Raw genomic sequence first — 18,072 nt, forward strand, 5'->3', positions numbered from 1 at the left:
ACTTTTTTTTTAAACCACAATATCCTTCACGGACACAATCATCATGTTTGAGTCGGATAAAATCACTATAAGCATAAAAACTTTACTATCAAATACTTAATGCAGTATGAGATGCTCAACTCTTCATACCAAATATTTGACGCAACTATAGTCTTGTTTGAAATGAATATGACCACTAACTATGAGCGACAAAGCTCTTTTGACCAAAATTTTGATCTAATTGTATGCAACAGTACTCCAACCTGAAATTTCTGCTTAAAACCCCAAATTGATGGTAGAGAAAATATTTTACTCCATATGTGAGTCTTGTTTGGACTATTTTTTGTAGTTGATATAGGTTGGGTTTTATAGTGACCGTATCGCAACTGAGAGTAGTGTTCTTAGTTTTTTAAGTAATGAAAGCTTTTTGTCGTTCAAAATAAAAGAAACCACAAAATTGTACATAAAAAGAGAATCAATGGAAAGTGTTATATCAGCGGATTTGGGTATTCTCACGCCACACTCAATTAATCTTGTATTTTATCGTCGGTGTTGCCAACAACGGAGACACGAGACTTCTGTTCGGGCTGAGAGTACTGTTCCGACGGATGGATCAGGGTATCAATCAAAGATTGGCGTCCACAAGATCATATATATCCCTAAGGAGCAACGTACCCTAGCAAGCTTCATCCAACACTTTCTTCCTCTTCAATCGGATCTTCACCACCCCAACAAAGCACTGCTGCTTAAAGCACCTTTGGTACTTTTCTTATAGCTTTCATAGGTTATGTAATAGACGAGAGGCTTAGCTTTGGATTCCCCTACTTGCAGAAATGAATGGATCAGAAGGGGACAAGTTATATTTTTGGTCGAGCGATAGTTGCAAGCAAGTGATCTAACAGATGAGCTAGCGGATTCCTTTGTAGAGCTACTATGAAAACAAGTTAGGGATTCTCGGGCGTAACACACCTCCCATTACTCCCTCATAGTCGACAGTCTGCCGAACATGGATACTTGTCACGAGGGAACAAGATAACTCATGCAAACATACGAGATGAGACTGATCATTTCCTTGGAGCCAAGCGAACGACAGAACTCTAACCCATCCCATCACTAGTCCTATTGAGGTCAATGATCGAGGCTCTGCACCCGTCGCGCGCGTTGAGATCGAGAAGACGAAGCCCACACAACCCTCTTAGAGCCACATAATTAGGAAAGGTCAGACCAATCCAACGATCATGTGGATCCATGAAACTGGGGACCCCTCAGTCCAAATGCAGCACTCTGTAACCCCGTACCTCGATAACTCAGAAGGCACGAAACCCACCTCTACATAAAGCAACGCTAGTCAAATTGTTGGAACATTTTGTCATGCATTTTGTCAAAAACAACTGATTGTCGAAGCAGATGCCGTGGCATCTGATTTCGTGAAGCTAAGACATCAGTCCTTTGCTGAAGTTTAATTTTGTGGGCCCTCTGAAGATTTGCTGAAGATATGTTTTTGAGTTACTTGAGGAGCAAGTAGCTATTTCAGAAGGGTTTTAATTGTTGGGTTGTTATTTGTTGAAACAATCTTTGATAAAAGATTTGTTTCTATCTTTACTTGGGAAAAACGCAACAAGATCTTTGGAGATTCTGTTTTGATTTGATTATTGTTGCAATCTGTTACTTCAGCCCAAGCAAACCCTAGTGCCTACCTGCTGCTGCTGAAGTCTATAAAAAGGATGAAGACCTAAAGCTTGAAGACCACTGAAGCTAATAGAGAGAGATCAAGTGTTTTAGGGTTGTTCATTGTTCTTTATCCTTGTTTCTTGTGAACAAACTTTGCTCCATGATTCTATAAAGCAAAGTTGTGTTCTGTGTTCTTTAATTCTTCAAACTCTGATTGTTGATTGTTTGTTACCAATCACTGTGGCAGTGATTGAGAGAAAGGGAGAGGGACTCTCATACTTAGGTTGAGATACTAAGTAGAAATACACTTGGGTAGATTAGGAAGTGAACTATGAACTGTGGTGTTCATGAGTGTCTGTAATTCCTGAATCTTGAGATAGTGGATTTCCTTTCTTTGGGTGCAAACCCTCCAGACGTAGGTGAAGTTTCACCGAACTGGGTTACCAATCTTCTGTGTTCTACTTTATTATTTTTCTGGTTTTGTTACTGTTAGTCAGTTGTCGAACCGGTTGTCCCAGCATCGCGTTCGACATCTGTCCTGTGCGAGAACTGTATTTACAATTGGCATCAGAGCAGGCACCCTACTCTGTTGGGTGAGCTCCAGGGAATATATTATGTTCTCAAGGACAACATTATGGATGCAAGAAGATCAATTTATATGCCACCAATTTTGGATGGTACCAATTATGACTACTGGAAGGCTCGAATGATGGTGTTTCTCAAATCTATGGACAGTATAACATGGAAGGCAATAGTCAAGGGATGGAAACATCCTGTGATAGCATCCACAACTGAATTGAAGCCTGAAGATAAGTGGACAAAGAAAGAAGATGACGAAGCTCTTGGAAACTCCAAAGCCTTGAATGTTATTTTTAATGGAGTTGACAAAAATATGTTCAGGTTAATTAACACATGTACTGTGGCTAAAGAAGCATGGGAGATTCTCAAGACTGCTCATGAAGGAACATCAAAAGTACGTATGTCAAAGCTTCAACTTCTTACAACTCAGTTTGAAACTATGAAGATGAATGAGGATGAATCCATATATGAGTTTCACATGCGAATAAGGGATCTAGCCAACTCTTCTTTTGCCCTAGGGGAACCAATGTCTGAAGAAAAGTTAGCAAGAAAGATTCTCAGGTCTCTCCCCAAGAGGTTTGATATGAAGGTAACTGCCATTGAAGAAGCCCAAGACATCAGTAACATCAAGGTTGATGAACTCATTGGTTCCTTGCAAACCTTTGAGATGTCTCTTAATGGTAGATCTGAGAAGAAGGCGAAGAGTATAACCTTTGTGTCCAACACTGAAGAAGATGAAGATCAGAGGGAGAAGGATACTGATGCAAACATTGCAGAAGCTGTATCATTACTTAACAAAGCGTTGAAGAGTTTGGGCAGAATGTCAAATACAAATGTCCTGGACAATGTGTCGGACAATGTGAAGAATACTGAATTTCAACTCAAAGACAAACATGAGAATGATACAACCAAGGCTATTCATGTAAAGGCTCTCATTGGGAAGTGCTATTCTGATGCTGAGTCAAGTGATGGTGATGAGGAAGAACTAGTTGAAACCTACAAATTGTTGCTGGCTAAGTGGGAGGAATCATGTATGTATGGTGAGAAAATGAGAAAAGAAGTCAAGGATTTGATTGCTGAGAAGAAGCAACTTCAGAGTAATAACTCCAGTTTGCAAGAAGAAGTAAAGACCATCAGCAAGTTGCGTGAGGAGAATGAGAAACTTCAGATCACTAATGCAAAACTGCAGGAGGAGGTAACATTACTGAACTCAAAGCTTGAAGGTATGAAAAAGTCTATTCGTATGATGAATAAAAGCACTAATGTGTTAGAGGAGATTCTGAAAGTTGGGAAAACAGTTGGAGATATGGAGGGGATAGGCTTCAGCTACAAGAGTGCAAATAAGTCTGCTTCATCTGAAAAGCAAACTAAGCAACCAATGTCAGACCCAATGTTGCATCATTCTGTACGACATGTGTACCCTCAGTTCAGAAAATCCAAGAAATCTACTTGGAGATGTCATCACTGTGGAAAACTTGGTCATATAAGGCCCTACTGTTACAAGCTATATGGATATCCTCAGTCTCATGATCAACCAAGGACTAATCCACAAGTAGCTCCAACAAGGAAAGAATGGAAACCAAGTGGGCTTAAAGAGAAGGAGAAGAAAGAGATTGTGAAGGCTCCTAGGCATTTTCTCATGACCAACAAGGATGTTGCTCTTCTTAAATCTCAGAGTTCTGGTGTAGATGTTATGAAGGAATGGAGGAAGAAATTTGTTGCTGCAAGTTCTCTTGAAGGTTCAAATGCACCATCAACTGTTCATGCAAGCATAGGTGAATCTGTAAGTGCAGATCCTAATGCTATTGTGCCTAGTGTGATTCATGAGATATCAGTTGAATCTGTTTCTGTTCCAAATGTTGAACCCCATGTTGACACATTAGTTGAGACTACTTCAGATGTGAGTATGGGACCCTCTGTTGGAAATCCAAACCCCATTGTTGACACATCTGAACTTGATCTCCAAATCCATCAATCTACCTTGGGTTCTGAACCATCTACCGTTTGCAAGAAGTCAGTTGTTGAAAGTGTTCATGAATTGTTGTCATTCTGGTCTTAGAAGTGATGGGTTGTTTATGCTGTGCTACCTTTGCCAAATTTGTGCTAAAAAGGGGGAGTAGTTTTCAGACGTTTGTGATTTAGAAGTTTGTGATTCAGATGTTTGAGTTTTCAGAAGTTTATGTTTCAGATGGTTTCAGCTGTTTTGAAGTTTCAGAAGTGTGTGAACAGTGTTTTCAGATGTTTATGTTCAGAAGCTTGTGGTTCAGAAGTTGTTTATGATCAGAAGTTAGTAGTTCAGAAGTTGGTTTTGTTCAGATGTTCGCAGATCAGAAGTTGTTTTTGTTCAGATGTTCGCAGATCAGAAGTTTGTTCAGATGTTCATGTTCTCAGAAGTTAGGTGAAGTTGCTTCTGTTTCTACTGTGCTATGTGTGTTCTGATAGTGTTAGCTCTGGTCTGAAGACAAGTTCAAGACGATGGCTATGTTTGTTTTCTGAAATGTTGCTTCTGATGAGCAGTATTTCTGACGGTGCTTCTGATGAGCAGTATTTCTGTTAGCTGTACTTCTGGGTATGTGCTGCCAGCTTCTGATGGTAGTATTTTTGATATGATGATGTCCAAGCTGATCCATTTTGAAGACATCATGTGCTAAGGTTGATTGTACCTCTGGTTGTGTGTTTGTGCTGCTAAGTGGTTTGTTCCGACTATGTCTTCTGAAGTATGGTAGTTGGTTGTGTAGATGCATCAGTTTGAGGGGGAGCTCTGACTAAGGGGGAGAGTTGTTTCTCTAGTTTTTATCCTCTCTGATCTGTGAGTTGTTTTAGACAAAATTTGACAAAGGGGGAGATTGTTGGAACATTTTGTCATGCATTTTGTCAAAAACAACTGATTGTCGAAGCAGATGCCGTGGCATCTGATTTCGTGAAGCTAGGACATCAGTCCTTTGCTGAAGTTTAATTTTGTGGGCCCTCTGAAGATTTGCTGAAGATATGTTTTTGAGTTACTTGAGGAGCAAGTAGCTATTTCAGAAGGGTTTTAATTGTTGGGTTGTTATTTGTTGAAACAATCTTTGATAAAAGATTTGTTTCTATCTTTACTTGGGAAAAACGCAACAAGATCTTTGGAGATTCTGTTTTGATTTGATTATTGTTGCAATCTGTTACTTCAGCCCAAACAAACCCTAGTGCCTACCTGCTGCTGCTGAAGTCTATAAAAAGGATGAAGACCTAAAGCTTGAAGACCACTGAAGCTAATAGAGAGAGATCAAGTGTTTTAGGGTTGTTCATTGTTCTTTATCCTTGTTTCTTGTGAACAAACTTTGCTCCATGATTCTATAAAGCAAAGTTGTGTTCTGTGTTCTTTAATTCTTCAAACTCTGATTGTTGATTGTTTGTTACCAATCACTGTGGCAGTGATTGAGAGAAAGGGAGAGGGACTCTCATACTTAGGTTGAGATACTAAGTAGAAATACACTTGGGTAGATTAGGAAGTGAACTATGAACTGTGGTGTTCATGAGTGTCTGTAATTCCTGAATCTTGAGATAGTGGATTTCCTTTCTTTGGGTGCAAACCCTCCAGACGTAGGTGAAGTTTCACCGAACTGGGTTACCAATCTTCTGTGTTCTACTTTATTATTTTTCTGGTTTTGTTACTGTTAGTCAGTTGTCGAACCGGTTGTCCCAGCATCGCGTTCGACATCTGTCCTGTGCGAGAACTGTATTTACACAAATAACAAAGATATATTACTAGAATACTCTATTTTCCTTATCTTGCATTTTAAGTTACTCCAATTAACTTGAACGTCAGGGTACTAGTGTTCAATATTCAAGTACTACCCCATCTTATTCCCCTTGGCAGAGGACATCACCCCCGCATAGTATCTTCCTCTTGTGTTCCTTACCTCGCTCACAACCCTCATCCTGGTGATTTGATTAGGTTTACCCCAACCAGAAAGTATATGTACACACATCATCTCTGTTTTAATTGATATGATATTTTATCTTTCACTTTCAATTTTATACACATGCGTGTTCGCAATGTGTGTGTATGGAAATTATCTTAATTTGTAGAATAAAACTATTAATATGCTCATGATTTTTTATACATTGACTTATATTTTCTAATCCATCCCATTTTTTCACTTGTATTGTTTTTTATTGTTTTTTAGTGCATTATTTATCATATTCCTTATTTCTTTTTTTTTTATTCTCTTTTAGTGTGAGTGAATTAAGGGCGTCAATAGACATCCGTACAATGCAGAAATCTAGAATGAAAAAGAAAATATAAGAAAATTAAGTAATAGATGTGATATGTGATGTAATATGATATAAGTAGAGAAATTGAAGTGTCTCTCCGTCTAAGTATCATTGTTACCTTTTGTCCTTTCTTAACAGTTCGCATATAAATACTTAACATTGATGTGTTGAACTTAACATGCACTTTCCTTACAGCTCTTAATTAGCTTGCTAGTTAGAAGCCTTGTGCATGCAAATTATTCATAATTTTTTCTTGAGAAGTTGAAGGAATTAAGATCATAAAGGGCACAAAAGGGAAGAGAGCGAGAGACAAGAAAAAAATTAAAAAAAGATGATCGGCTTAGAAGATGTGTATAAGGTGATAGTAGCGGTGGTGCCACTCTACTTCGCCCTGTTTTTAGGCTACGGCTCCGTGCGGTGGTGGAGCATCTTCACAAGAGAACAGTGCGATGCGATAAACAAGCTCGTCTGCTACTTCACCTTGCCACTCTTCACCTTCCAATTCACCGCTCACATCGACCCTTTCAAGATGAACTACTTGTTCATCGCCGCTGACACCATCTCCAAGTTCATCATCATCGCGGTTCTCGCCCTTTGGGCCAAGTGCAGCAGCAAAGTGAGCTTCTGCTGGTTCATAACGAGCTTCTCTCTGTGCACTCTCACGAACGCGCTTGTCGTGGGAGTGCCGATGGTGAAGTCCATGTATGGACCACTAGGCGTGGACCTGGTGGTCCAATCTTCGGTCGTGCAGGCGATCATATGGCTCACTTTGCTTCTCTTTGTGATGGAGTTTCGAAGGGCGGGAATTGAGGGCACTACCACCACCACCTTCAACGCTAAACCAAAAATGACGGTTGTTAGCGGCGGTGGTAACTTGCCGGACCGTGAAGATGGAGAAAGGAAAGAAGTAGCTGTTGATGTGGAAGACAATAGTACTGATATTAGGCCTCCTTTATACAAGGTGATGAAGCTTGTGGGGATTAAGCTTGCAGTGAATCCAAATACATATGGTTGTGTCATTGGTATTTCATGGGCTTTCATATCTAACAGGTACTCCATTTCTTAATTTCATGCCCATTTGTCTATATGTTGAAATCATTTAACAAAACATTGGTTGTTTTGAGTGATACATACTTGATTTTATTTAAATAAAGTACTAAGTTTGAGTCTTGTGCATGAAAAGTCATTATTATTAAGAGATTTGAGCCAACTATAATGTGTATGTTCTCAGCTCGAACATAATTATTTTATTTAAATAATAACTAATAATTTATGATGTTTTGCAAGCGTTTATTCTTTTGGAGAATGTTTATTGACATATAGCAAGTTTTGACACATATTGAAACACGTGATTTGTGGCAATTTTTAATCAAATAAAATATTTTTCTGACAACTTAGAAAAGAGGCACAAACTTCCACAAAGTTTTGCGTATTTATTTTTCAGACGTTTTAAAACTCTTAGTAACGTCTTTTTTTTCTATTCACATTTAGCAGATATATATGGTAAAAACCATCGTTGAACACGTATGTCAATAACATGTCACGAAGTGTCAGAAACTATTGATTGATTCCTTTTAAGAGACTCTCACTTTATTTGCCAATTGCTGCTTTTGTATATCAAATATTTTTATTATTTATGTGAGTGTGATGTGCATGTATGTTATATATATATATATATATATAGGTGGAATTTGGAGATGCCAAGCATGGTTGAAGGGTCTATATTGATCATGTCAAAAGCAGGGATGGGAACTGCCATGTTTAGTATGGGTGAGTGACTTACTTAATATTGTTATATATCATGTATATAACAATATAATATGGTACTTAATGCCAAGCATGGTTGAAGGGTCTATTTTGATTATCACTAATTCACTATGTATTTTTATTGACAACTTAATTAGATAAATAAAAAATAAGCGGTTAATTCGGATTAGTAGGTGATATATATTGTGTGATGTGCATATATGCAGGTATTTTCATGGCACTTCAGGACAAGCTGATTTCGTGTGGACCAACTCTGAGTGTGTTTGGTTTGGTTTTAAAGTTCATTGCGGGGCCAGCAGCTATGGCTATTAGTGCTATCGCTGTTGGATTGCATGGTGACGTTTTACGAGTTGCTATCATTCAGGTAACTTCATTCAATTCACCAAACATGCATATATGCTTCCACTCCCATACACAAAAATTCCATATAAAAAAAATACTCGTAACACTCTTTAATTAATTAAAAGTCATGAGTGCACTAAAAATACAGGTCACTCTTTCAATTTAGTAGAATCCGCGTGAATATGATCAACCAATCAATGAGAGTATTGTAAAAAAGTATTAAAGTGTTATATGTTTATCCTAAAATAGTTTCAAGGATGAGAGAATTCTAGTCACTATTCATCTATTGTAAATTGGTAAGCGAGTGGTGAAATTGGTGCATCAAAAAAATTGTGCGAGGACAAGTTTGTTCATACATAAAAGGAAGGTGTTGATATGTAAAACGTTGGTCAAGTTAATCACTAAAAACATTGATTAATTTAACTGATATTTTACACAATTAAGAATTGTGAAAATATTTTTACAGTCAATGAACCAATTTAATTATAAGCGTGTCAGCATCCAAATTAGTGGATGAGTGACAGTGAGGAGGAATATGGAACAAGGATGTCACACTACATGTTTGCTCTGTTAACCTTCTATTTTGATTTTTTTAAATCAATTGTAGGTAATGTCCGGTTGAAATAAACAAAATAGTTGATTTCAAAAAAAAATAAACAAAATAATTAGTATAGTAAATTAACTTATCTAAAAATCAAACTTGAGTTAGGCATAAACATTATTTCAGAGTACCCGTCAAAAAAACATTATTTCAGAGTAAATAACAGGATTGTTTTTTTTTTTTTGAAAATAACAGGATTGTCTATATCATTTATGAAAAATAATAGACACGTTTTTTTAAATAAATATTATGTTCTTAATTTCTAGCTTAAAAACGATATCAATTATAATATTATTTTGTTCTATTTTGTGCATGCAGGCTGCAGTTCCCCAATCCATCACATCCTTCATTTATGCTAAAGAATACGGGCTACATCCAGAGGTTCTTAGTACTGCGTAAGTTCAATATTCCTTTATCTTACAACTGTGCATGATACGTGAACCTCAAATGGTGTCATCACATATATTTTTATTGAGGTTATAGACCGTTGTAAAGTGAAAAATTATAGAAAAAATTATAAAATACGTTTGATGGCGGTCTAAAACCTTTACAAAATTTAGTGTTATTAGTGTCTCATGATGTCTTGCAGTAACCAATCATTACTGTTTTGCTTATTATGTTGAAGAATTCTTAAACCAACTTTATTTTTACAATTCCTATGCTAAAACTTTGAAAGAAATTGAGGAACAAGTGTAGAGTAATATGTTGCAGTTTATGCTAATATATATTTTAAATTTTATTGTCTTCAGGGTGATCTTTGGAATGATTGTTTCGCTTCCTGTCTTAGTTGCCTACTATGCAATATTGGAGTTTATGCATTGATCCTCTCAGAGATCCATTTTTAAGACAAAAAACATAAGAAAAGGGGGATAATTCAAGCTTTCTTCGTCAAAGTTGAACTAAAACTTTGGCAACCAAAACCATCATGTGTTAACTTGTAATTTTTTTATTTTTAATATTTGTTAGGCAGCTAGTCAATTATTATTTATTTTCCATGAAATGTAACACAAATGTTGAAACCATCCATGTTTAGACGCGGGGACTATTACTATCAAAACTTGATTACTTGGAGCAATAACACAATTTGATATCTAAATGTCGTTGGAAATACACACAACTCTCTTGCCATCGTGGTCTGTCACTGTTAGTAGAGGTGGAAATAGGATAGACGATCTATCCGGAGCCTACGGCCAGGCCTGAGTTAACCCATTTAATAATTAAAAAAGTTAAACTTAGGCTTTTTTAAAAATACTGATTAATTAAGTAGGCCGAGTCTAGGCTATTAAAAATGCCTGTGGCCTAACAGCTTGCATGTATTAAAAAAACATGTGATATGTAAACCCAAATTAAAAATGAGACTTCTGGCCCAAACAAAAAATAGACTAACAGCCCAAGACTCATTCTGTCGCTCCCACCCACCCTTAATCAAACGCTAAACTCTTCCCTCCCTAATATTCATTGGAAGCTGCTGCGGCTATGTATTCACCTTACTATCATTTGTCAATTCGTTAGAGTTTCTTTGGTTTGAGAATCAATCTTTTATATTTTATTATGAAAGTTTTTACTTTTAATTATGATATCTTAATATCTTAATCTGTTCGATGCTCTGAATTACATAATGAAGAACGCATGGTTGTGTGTACGGAATTGAATTGATTATATCAACATGTCTCCTCTCTTTGATTCCTAATTTGATTTGACTATTTGAGGGCACCACCTACATTTTTTTCATCTCCTTGTATTATATGGCATTTTAATTTCTAGTTTCTATTGAGTTTACGTTTTTTATTTGAGTAGTGTCAAAATTTGTAGTTTTTCATTTTTCAATTTAAATCTGCATTTGCTTTGCAATATGACGTTAAGGTTTGTTCAATGTCAAGTTTACAGATTAATGGCACAAAACTGGCTCTGGCTTAAAGGTTTGATCCAGCATGCGGATGAAGGCTAATTTTCCCAATTCTGTTGGGCGTGAATTAGGCAAATAAAAAAATTAATTATGTTAAATAGGCCAACAACAAACAAGCTAGTGGGTCAGACCAGACTATAAAAAAGGTCAGGTCAAGCCTTCAAATTTTTCCTATGACAGGCCATAGGCTGGCTTGGGCCTTAAAATTGTAATGCATGTCATGCTTAGGTCATATAAAGCCTGATCTGACCTGATCTATTTCCATCCCTATCTGTTAGTAAATCCTACTCATTGATGACTTTTATATGTTATTGACGACTTTTAATCATCGATAACTAGCAATTTTCTTATAGTTACATAATTGTAACTTAACATATAAGAGAAATAATACACAATTCAAAAGTAATTAAGAGATTCTAACAACTGCTGTGTTGCTTGTCCCACCCATTCTTTTCATATTTTTCACGTCGCCTCGTATGTGAGGTCATCATACGCCATCTTTCTCTTCTTGTATCCTAGTGCATCCTCTACCAAAATTTGAAATATAGCTCTATCATCCAGCAAGCTAACAACGGTGAAGGTAAATCACATGACACAATAAGACAGTTTATATCATTAAATTTTATTAATCAGGACTTATTTTATTAATTTTATAAGTTATTACATTTAAAGTTGTCTTATATATAAATTAAATGTTATACTACAAAATTAATTCACAATAATATGTTTATTCTGGTACAGGGTTTAAGATAAATCCATGAGAAACCATTCATTAAATAAATGATGATGAGTTGTTTTTTTTTTTGACAGAAAATGATGATGAGTTAAACCAATCATTAAAACTTAATGATAATATTAATTAAGAATGAATGAGATTATATATCCTCAATTTATATTAATCAGGGCTGGCATTTTTAATTTTATTAATAATTGAATTTAAGACTTTATTATATATAATTGATTCTTTTTTAATCTATCTACATATATATAGAAAAGTAAAATTATCTTGTAGATAAGCATTAATAATATTATTAATTTAGAATTAATAATATGATATATCAGTAATTAAAATATTATTAAAATTAAATAAATTTGGGATAGAAGTAAAATATTATGAACAATATATTAGAACATTAAAATAAATATTTTTTTTGAAAGTAAAATAAATAATATAATCTGTCTACAGTTGGAGGTATATTGGCTGTGTTGATGAGATTGGCTGTGTTGATGAGTGTATCAAATACTCAGGCTATATAAATAACATATTGCTTGTTGTAAGAACATCACAAAAACACTTCCCAATATCCTTTGTGTTCCTCCTCTTTTCCTATTCACCATGGGAAATAAGGTGAATCTTGAGTACATCGTCGATGGATCTTCAAGGAAGGCAACATACGTGAGAAGGAAAAAGGGCATGCTGAAGAAGCTGGAAGAACTCACCACCCTTTGTGGGATTGATGTATGTGCTGTGGTTTATAGTGAGTTTCATCACCAACCACTAGTATGGCCATCTCCACCGGAGGTTCAAAGGATGATCAACAATTTCAATAATTATTCAGAATTTGGGAAGAGTAAGAACATGATGAACCAGGAGAGCTTTTTGGAGGAAAAGATTCTAAAGGCCACAGAAAAATTAGCAAAATTTGAGAAGGAGAACAGGGAGATGGAGATGTCTATGCGCATGTTCGAATTAATGGCCAATGGAAATATTATTGACAATATGAACAATGTTGAGTTGAATGATATGGCATGGATAATTGATGAGAAGCTGAAGCATGTCAATTGGAGGATCACTGAACTAGACAACAAGGCTTCAACATCACAGAGCCAAGCTCAAATGGCAGATGAAGCAGTCAAGCCAATAGACAAGGAATGAAGACACCATTCAGGAGCTGGCGAAGCAGATCAGTTCTCGTAGAGCGCGATAGGAATTTTGGTACTTGGATCTTTTGGGTGTTTTTCATTATGTTGTTGCATTTTGGTTTTTAATCTTTGAGTTGTGGGGTTTCCCGGATGGTTTTGCTAGGCTTGATTTTTTCAGTTGTTATTGTTCACCAACTTGGAGGGCTCTTAGCTCCTGATCGATCGCATATTAATAAAAAAAATTGCTTTAAAAAATTAATAATCATGGTTTTGTCTACTCTATTAGATGTTGTGTTTAAGTATATTTGCTTTTAAAATGTGTTGGATGAATAAATTTACGGCCAAGACTATTTGTACCCTCCCTATTTATTATCCACACCATCCCCTTTTGAGCAAAAATACAATTATACCGCCAATTTAAAAAAAAAAACTGATTCAATTAAACAAAAAACCTACTCTCCTCACCATCTCTCTCCCTCTCTCATTCACGGTACCTTCTTCCCCTTCCAAATCTTCAAACCATCTTCCTCTCTCATTCATGGCTAACGGTGGTCTTGGCAAAGGAAGAAGAATGGAAACCTAAACCTAACCTCCGCTACTAAGATAGCGGAAGCTACCACAACTAAAATTGCGGACGCTACTGCTACTAAGTTAGCGGACGTTACCGCCATTTAAGTTGCGGTAGCAATAAAACGTCCGCAGTTTAAATGGCGGATCAAACCGGAACCCATATATTCTACCCAGATTTACGCAAAAACAGTAAAAATGTCCAAAATCACACATATTTTGAGCTTCTATTCTTCTCTTGATCTCACCCACTTATATTCTACACTGATTTGGAACTTCAAATACCTCTAAGGTGTGTGATGTGATTTAGAAGATGAAATAGGCATGGGGAAGGTGAGAGTGGAAGAGGAAGAAGGAAGAAGAAAGTGAGGTTGGGAGAGTTTTTTTTTTTCTACTTTGTATGTTTTCTATGTTGGGATTAAAAAATAAGGGGATGGTGTGTATAGTAAATAGGGAGGGTACAAATAGTCTTGGCCTAAATTTACTTGATCGTTGTTATGTGTTTTAAGAACTTGTGATTTTTCAGTTGTTTAAGTTTGTTTCGTTAATAAATTCTTAAGATCACCAGTTTAAGAATAAAATATAGCTTTGATAGGGTTAGTTCTTGTTCCATAACAAATCTAAGAAAATGAAATGAGAAAATTTAATGAAGAGAGTACTTCAAAGTGTCTAGAAAGTACTTCTAAACCGAGTCCAGTCAAGAGAAAATTTAAGGAAGAGAGTTCTTCAAAGTGTACTGAAATCCTTATGCCCCTTGACCCTTTCACTCTTTGGAGGAGGAACCAAGTTCTCACCTCTTCTTCACCTGTGAAAGTTTATGGAAAGTTTGGATGAGGATATACAAGTGTTGTGGGGTGTCTATTGCAGTACCGAAGGAGGAAGCTCATTTCCTACAACATCTTTCAGCTTGTGACGTTGCTCTGCTTCCTTTCCGCATGTCCAACTGTGTGGGATTATTGGCAGGGGATGCACTATTTCTGGTGCGGAGGTCTTAAACTGAGATTGAGTTTTATTTCAGTCTTCTCAACTTAGCTTTCTATGTTGCGCTCTGTTCTCTGTTACTCGGCTGGTTCTATGAGTTGGTGCTAATTCAAAATGAGTCACTTTCGTTCAAGCAAAATTTGCCATACATCTAGGAATATAACTTATGATTATAGAAGGCAAATATTCACAATATTCTTAACTTAATTAATTACATATGTGAAGAATAGTCTATCCTTGACCTTGGGAAACCTTCAAACACGGTCGTGGTTCCCTTTAGCATGCTCGTGGAAATCTTCGCCATGGTGGTGTGGTGCTTTGCTGAACAAAGACCCTGAATTAACGAATTTATGTGTCAGATTTCAGATACTTTGCAATGGAATCCTCTGACTCACCTTCTAGAGCCGAGAAGAGATCAAGAATTACACCAACAAAATAGGAACCACAAATACTTGTTCCTAGAAAGTTCATACAAAGGTATCTTAATCTTCAAGACCGTCAGCTGGATGGCGATGTATGGCGGGCACTCAAGGCCATTGGGTGGGGAGTGGGTTGCTGATATTATAGAGCCAACTTCAATGAAACTGACTTTGGAGTTTTTAGCAACCTGGTGAGAATGGAGAGGCTCACCCAACGCTAATAACCATGAGGGGGATTGACTACATGGTAGGATTCTATATGAGGGGCGCATAGTGATCCAGGACGATGGCCATATTCAATGGGATTTGTGGATTTGAGACAGCGAAATCGGTCACTTCAAAGGCATACAAAGCAGTAGAGAACAACTATGATGAGGAGATGAATTATGGTTTGAGCTCACAGGGTCGAGACAATACCTAACTAGTATGTCAAAGGCTAATAAGATTCAGAACCCCGTTGTCTGAATACTTCATTGTTGTATTACACGCTTTATTCAGAACCCCATTGGGCCTTGTATGCCTTTGGTGCATGACTATGGGACAGCGATGCAGTTCTGGCATTGCCTTCCTATGGGCATGCCTTGATCTCGATTAGAGACTTTCTATAGGGAACACCAGACACATCACAGTTGGATCTTGCATTGCCAGAGTAGCTAGGCATTTCGGCTACCATTCGGAAAGTGACACATACTACATCCATATTGATTAGAACAAAAGCAAGGAAAGTGATCGTGAGCACCGGAGCAACACAAGTAGGATAGCAAGAGCACTAGCGGGGAGAGTTGACTGAGATGGGTGTGCAGCATGCTCAGCACACCTAGACGAAGAGCCTATGTTGTGTTTGCTCAAAGATCCAAGTTTCTTATGTGCCACAAACCACCCCAAAATCTAGGTGCCAATCACTAAACCCATACAGTTGCAAGCTCTCCCTCCTCCCTGCAGCAAACTGAACACGCAGCTGTTGGGGATAGATGACGCTGATATCTCATTTGGTTAGTAGCTAACCCATTGTTAGTCAGCTTCCACAAGAGCAAATGCCTTATATTAAGACTTGGTATTTGATTTTTTTTTTTTGAAATTTTATAAACAAGCTAGCTCATAAAAAATTTACAGCCAAAATAATGAAACAGAGACCCAACACATTTTATTCATAAAATATGCTTTGAACAGCACATGGGCTGTAGCCGAGTTGAGGTCGGAAAGATTCCCAAACAATGCTCTCAAAGACACCAAATTGAGATATGCAACTCCAAAATTTACAGCCATAGATTTACCAATACTGATAAACAGTGATTTTTATTTTTGGTGAATTGAATCAAAAAGAGAAAGAAGTTTGGTGCACAAAGTAAGCACTTCTGGTATCAGTTACTCATGCTTTCTATACATTACAAAGCTTTAGTATTATAATCACGGAGCGTTTAGGTAAACAACTCCATCAAACGCTTATTCATAAATTAACTTGAGAAACTTATTGAAATAAGTTTAAAAAAGATTAAGGTGAGCATAAACTCTTATTTATAAGCTAATTTGAACAACTTATAGAAATAAGCTCAAAATAATTTACAGGTAGGTTGTAAGCTATTTACATAAGCTCTTTCAAACAGGGCCTAAGTATCATACAATACTTAGAAATTAATTGTCATTAAGTTAAGACACATGATGATGGTTTTGATAATATATTTCCAATACACTCTCTCACGCAATAGCTCATTCGGCTTGAAATGTGGAAAATGTATAGGTCTATCTATCTATTGTTGAAATTCAACTTGTTATCCTAATATTAAAGACAACAAGGGGATTAAACTCTAGACCACTTATTAGTCCTAGAGAATTTGATACCATATCATTAACAAATTGTCTCAAAATCTGAATGTGTTGGGTGAAGAAACATAAATGGCTTTTTCTAATCATAAATAAAATGAAAAAGCCTTGTTGTATTTATATATGGGAGTCAATCATGTAGTAAAGGGCAGTGAACTAACAAGATACCAAAACAGCAGGCATGTAGCTAAGGTTTTATTGCCATACTCCCACCCAACCACTACCTACCATAATATATACAGTTGGGCACAACAATATGCATTGATACCATCACATCTATCTTCTCCAACAACAATTAACACCCATCAAAAACAGGGGCTATTGGCCAAAGTTAGCACTCTTCAGTCCCCTCTATCAAAGGTGAGTGAAAAAGCTAACCATCTACCCCCTTGTTGTGTCCCTCTTAGGGGTGTCCCATTTATCAATTCTGGGACCACCCAAATCAATAAGCATGAGCATGACTATGATCCTTATCATATATTGTATTAGATATATGCCACCATTTTACTTTGATTACAAGTTTGGTCGTGAATTTCCACTTGTTGCATCCAATGAGAGTAGTAAACATACAAATTCACAGACCAGTACAGTAATGCACGTTTATGATTATCAAGATAAGAGCTTTTCATTAATTAGGTAACAAAAATATCTAATCTAAGCCAAAGATACCACCATGGATGCAACATTATGCCACACCAGAAAACAAATGCTTGGGAGAAGTGAAGGTAATTGCAGGATGAAGTGAAGGTAAAGTGCAGAACATCCAAGAAGCATTCACTATTTTACCACATCATAAATAAATTGAAATAAGAAAAATACTAAAAAAGAAACTTGACAAGATTTGATTGGACGTATGTGCAAAACTCTTCAGACTGTCAGTGCATAAAAATTAAACCCATAAAGCATTAGTAGATATGAGAAATCACCATATAATAATACTCAATAAATAATCCCTCTACAGTGCAATCTGCATATGAACACCTTATCGATAGAATAAACAAACAATTACAGAAAAAAAAACCCACACAAGTCCTCTTAAAAAATGATAATAAGTTGTAAAGTTGAATCTTGGTCCTAGCCAAACGACAGCCTCACTGAGCACTTGCATTACTATAATCATCTAAAAGAGTGAAAATTATGATGAACCCCAATATCACAAATCACAATGTTTCTTGATACCTCATGTACTTCATATAATAAATATATCAAAAATTGCTCTTCTGACAATCAGACAATGTGTTATGTCCAGGCACTCCTTCAAAAAAATCCCAGTGAGAGCAGCAGAAAGAAAAAAAGAATCCCTGGAAATAGCAATCCCCAAA

The 18,072-nt window shown here is 36.5% G+C and overlaps 2 protein-coding genes across 2 annotated transcripts; both read left to right on the forward strand.

The window, feature by feature from the left end:
• The first annotated feature begins 6,639 nt into the window (after positions 1-6,639).
• LOC130728328 (auxin efflux carrier component 5) lies at positions 6,640-10,250 on the forward strand. The gene is made up of 5 exons (XM_057579768.1): positions 6,640-7,533; positions 8,168-8,253; positions 8,457-8,614; positions 9,512-9,588; positions 9,943-10,250. The coding sequence occupies exons 1-5, from the start codon at positions 6,815-6,817 to the stop codon at positions 10,013-10,015; spliced, it is 1,113 nt and encodes a 370-aa protein (XP_057435751.1). The 5' UTR covers positions 6,640-6,814; the 3' UTR covers positions 10,016-10,250.
• A 2,095-nt stretch (positions 10,251-12,345) lies between these two features.
• On the forward strand, positions 12,346-13,270 carry LOC130732322 (agamous-like MADS-box protein AGL80). Its single transcript, XM_057584391.1, has one exon. The coding sequence runs from the start codon at positions 12,436-12,438 to the stop codon at positions 12,973-12,975; it is 540 nt and encodes a 179-aa protein (XP_057440374.1). The 5' UTR covers positions 12,346-12,435; the 3' UTR covers positions 12,976-13,270.
• The last annotated feature ends 4,802 nt before the right edge of the window (positions 13,271-18,072 follow it).

This window comes from Lotus japonicus, chromosome 1 (assembly GCF_012489685.1).
Source record: "Lotus japonicus ecotype B-129 chromosome 1, LjGifu_v1.2".
NCBI classification, from domain to species: domain Eukaryota; kingdom Viridiplantae; phylum Streptophyta; class Magnoliopsida; order Fabales; family Fabaceae; genus Lotus; species Lotus japonicus.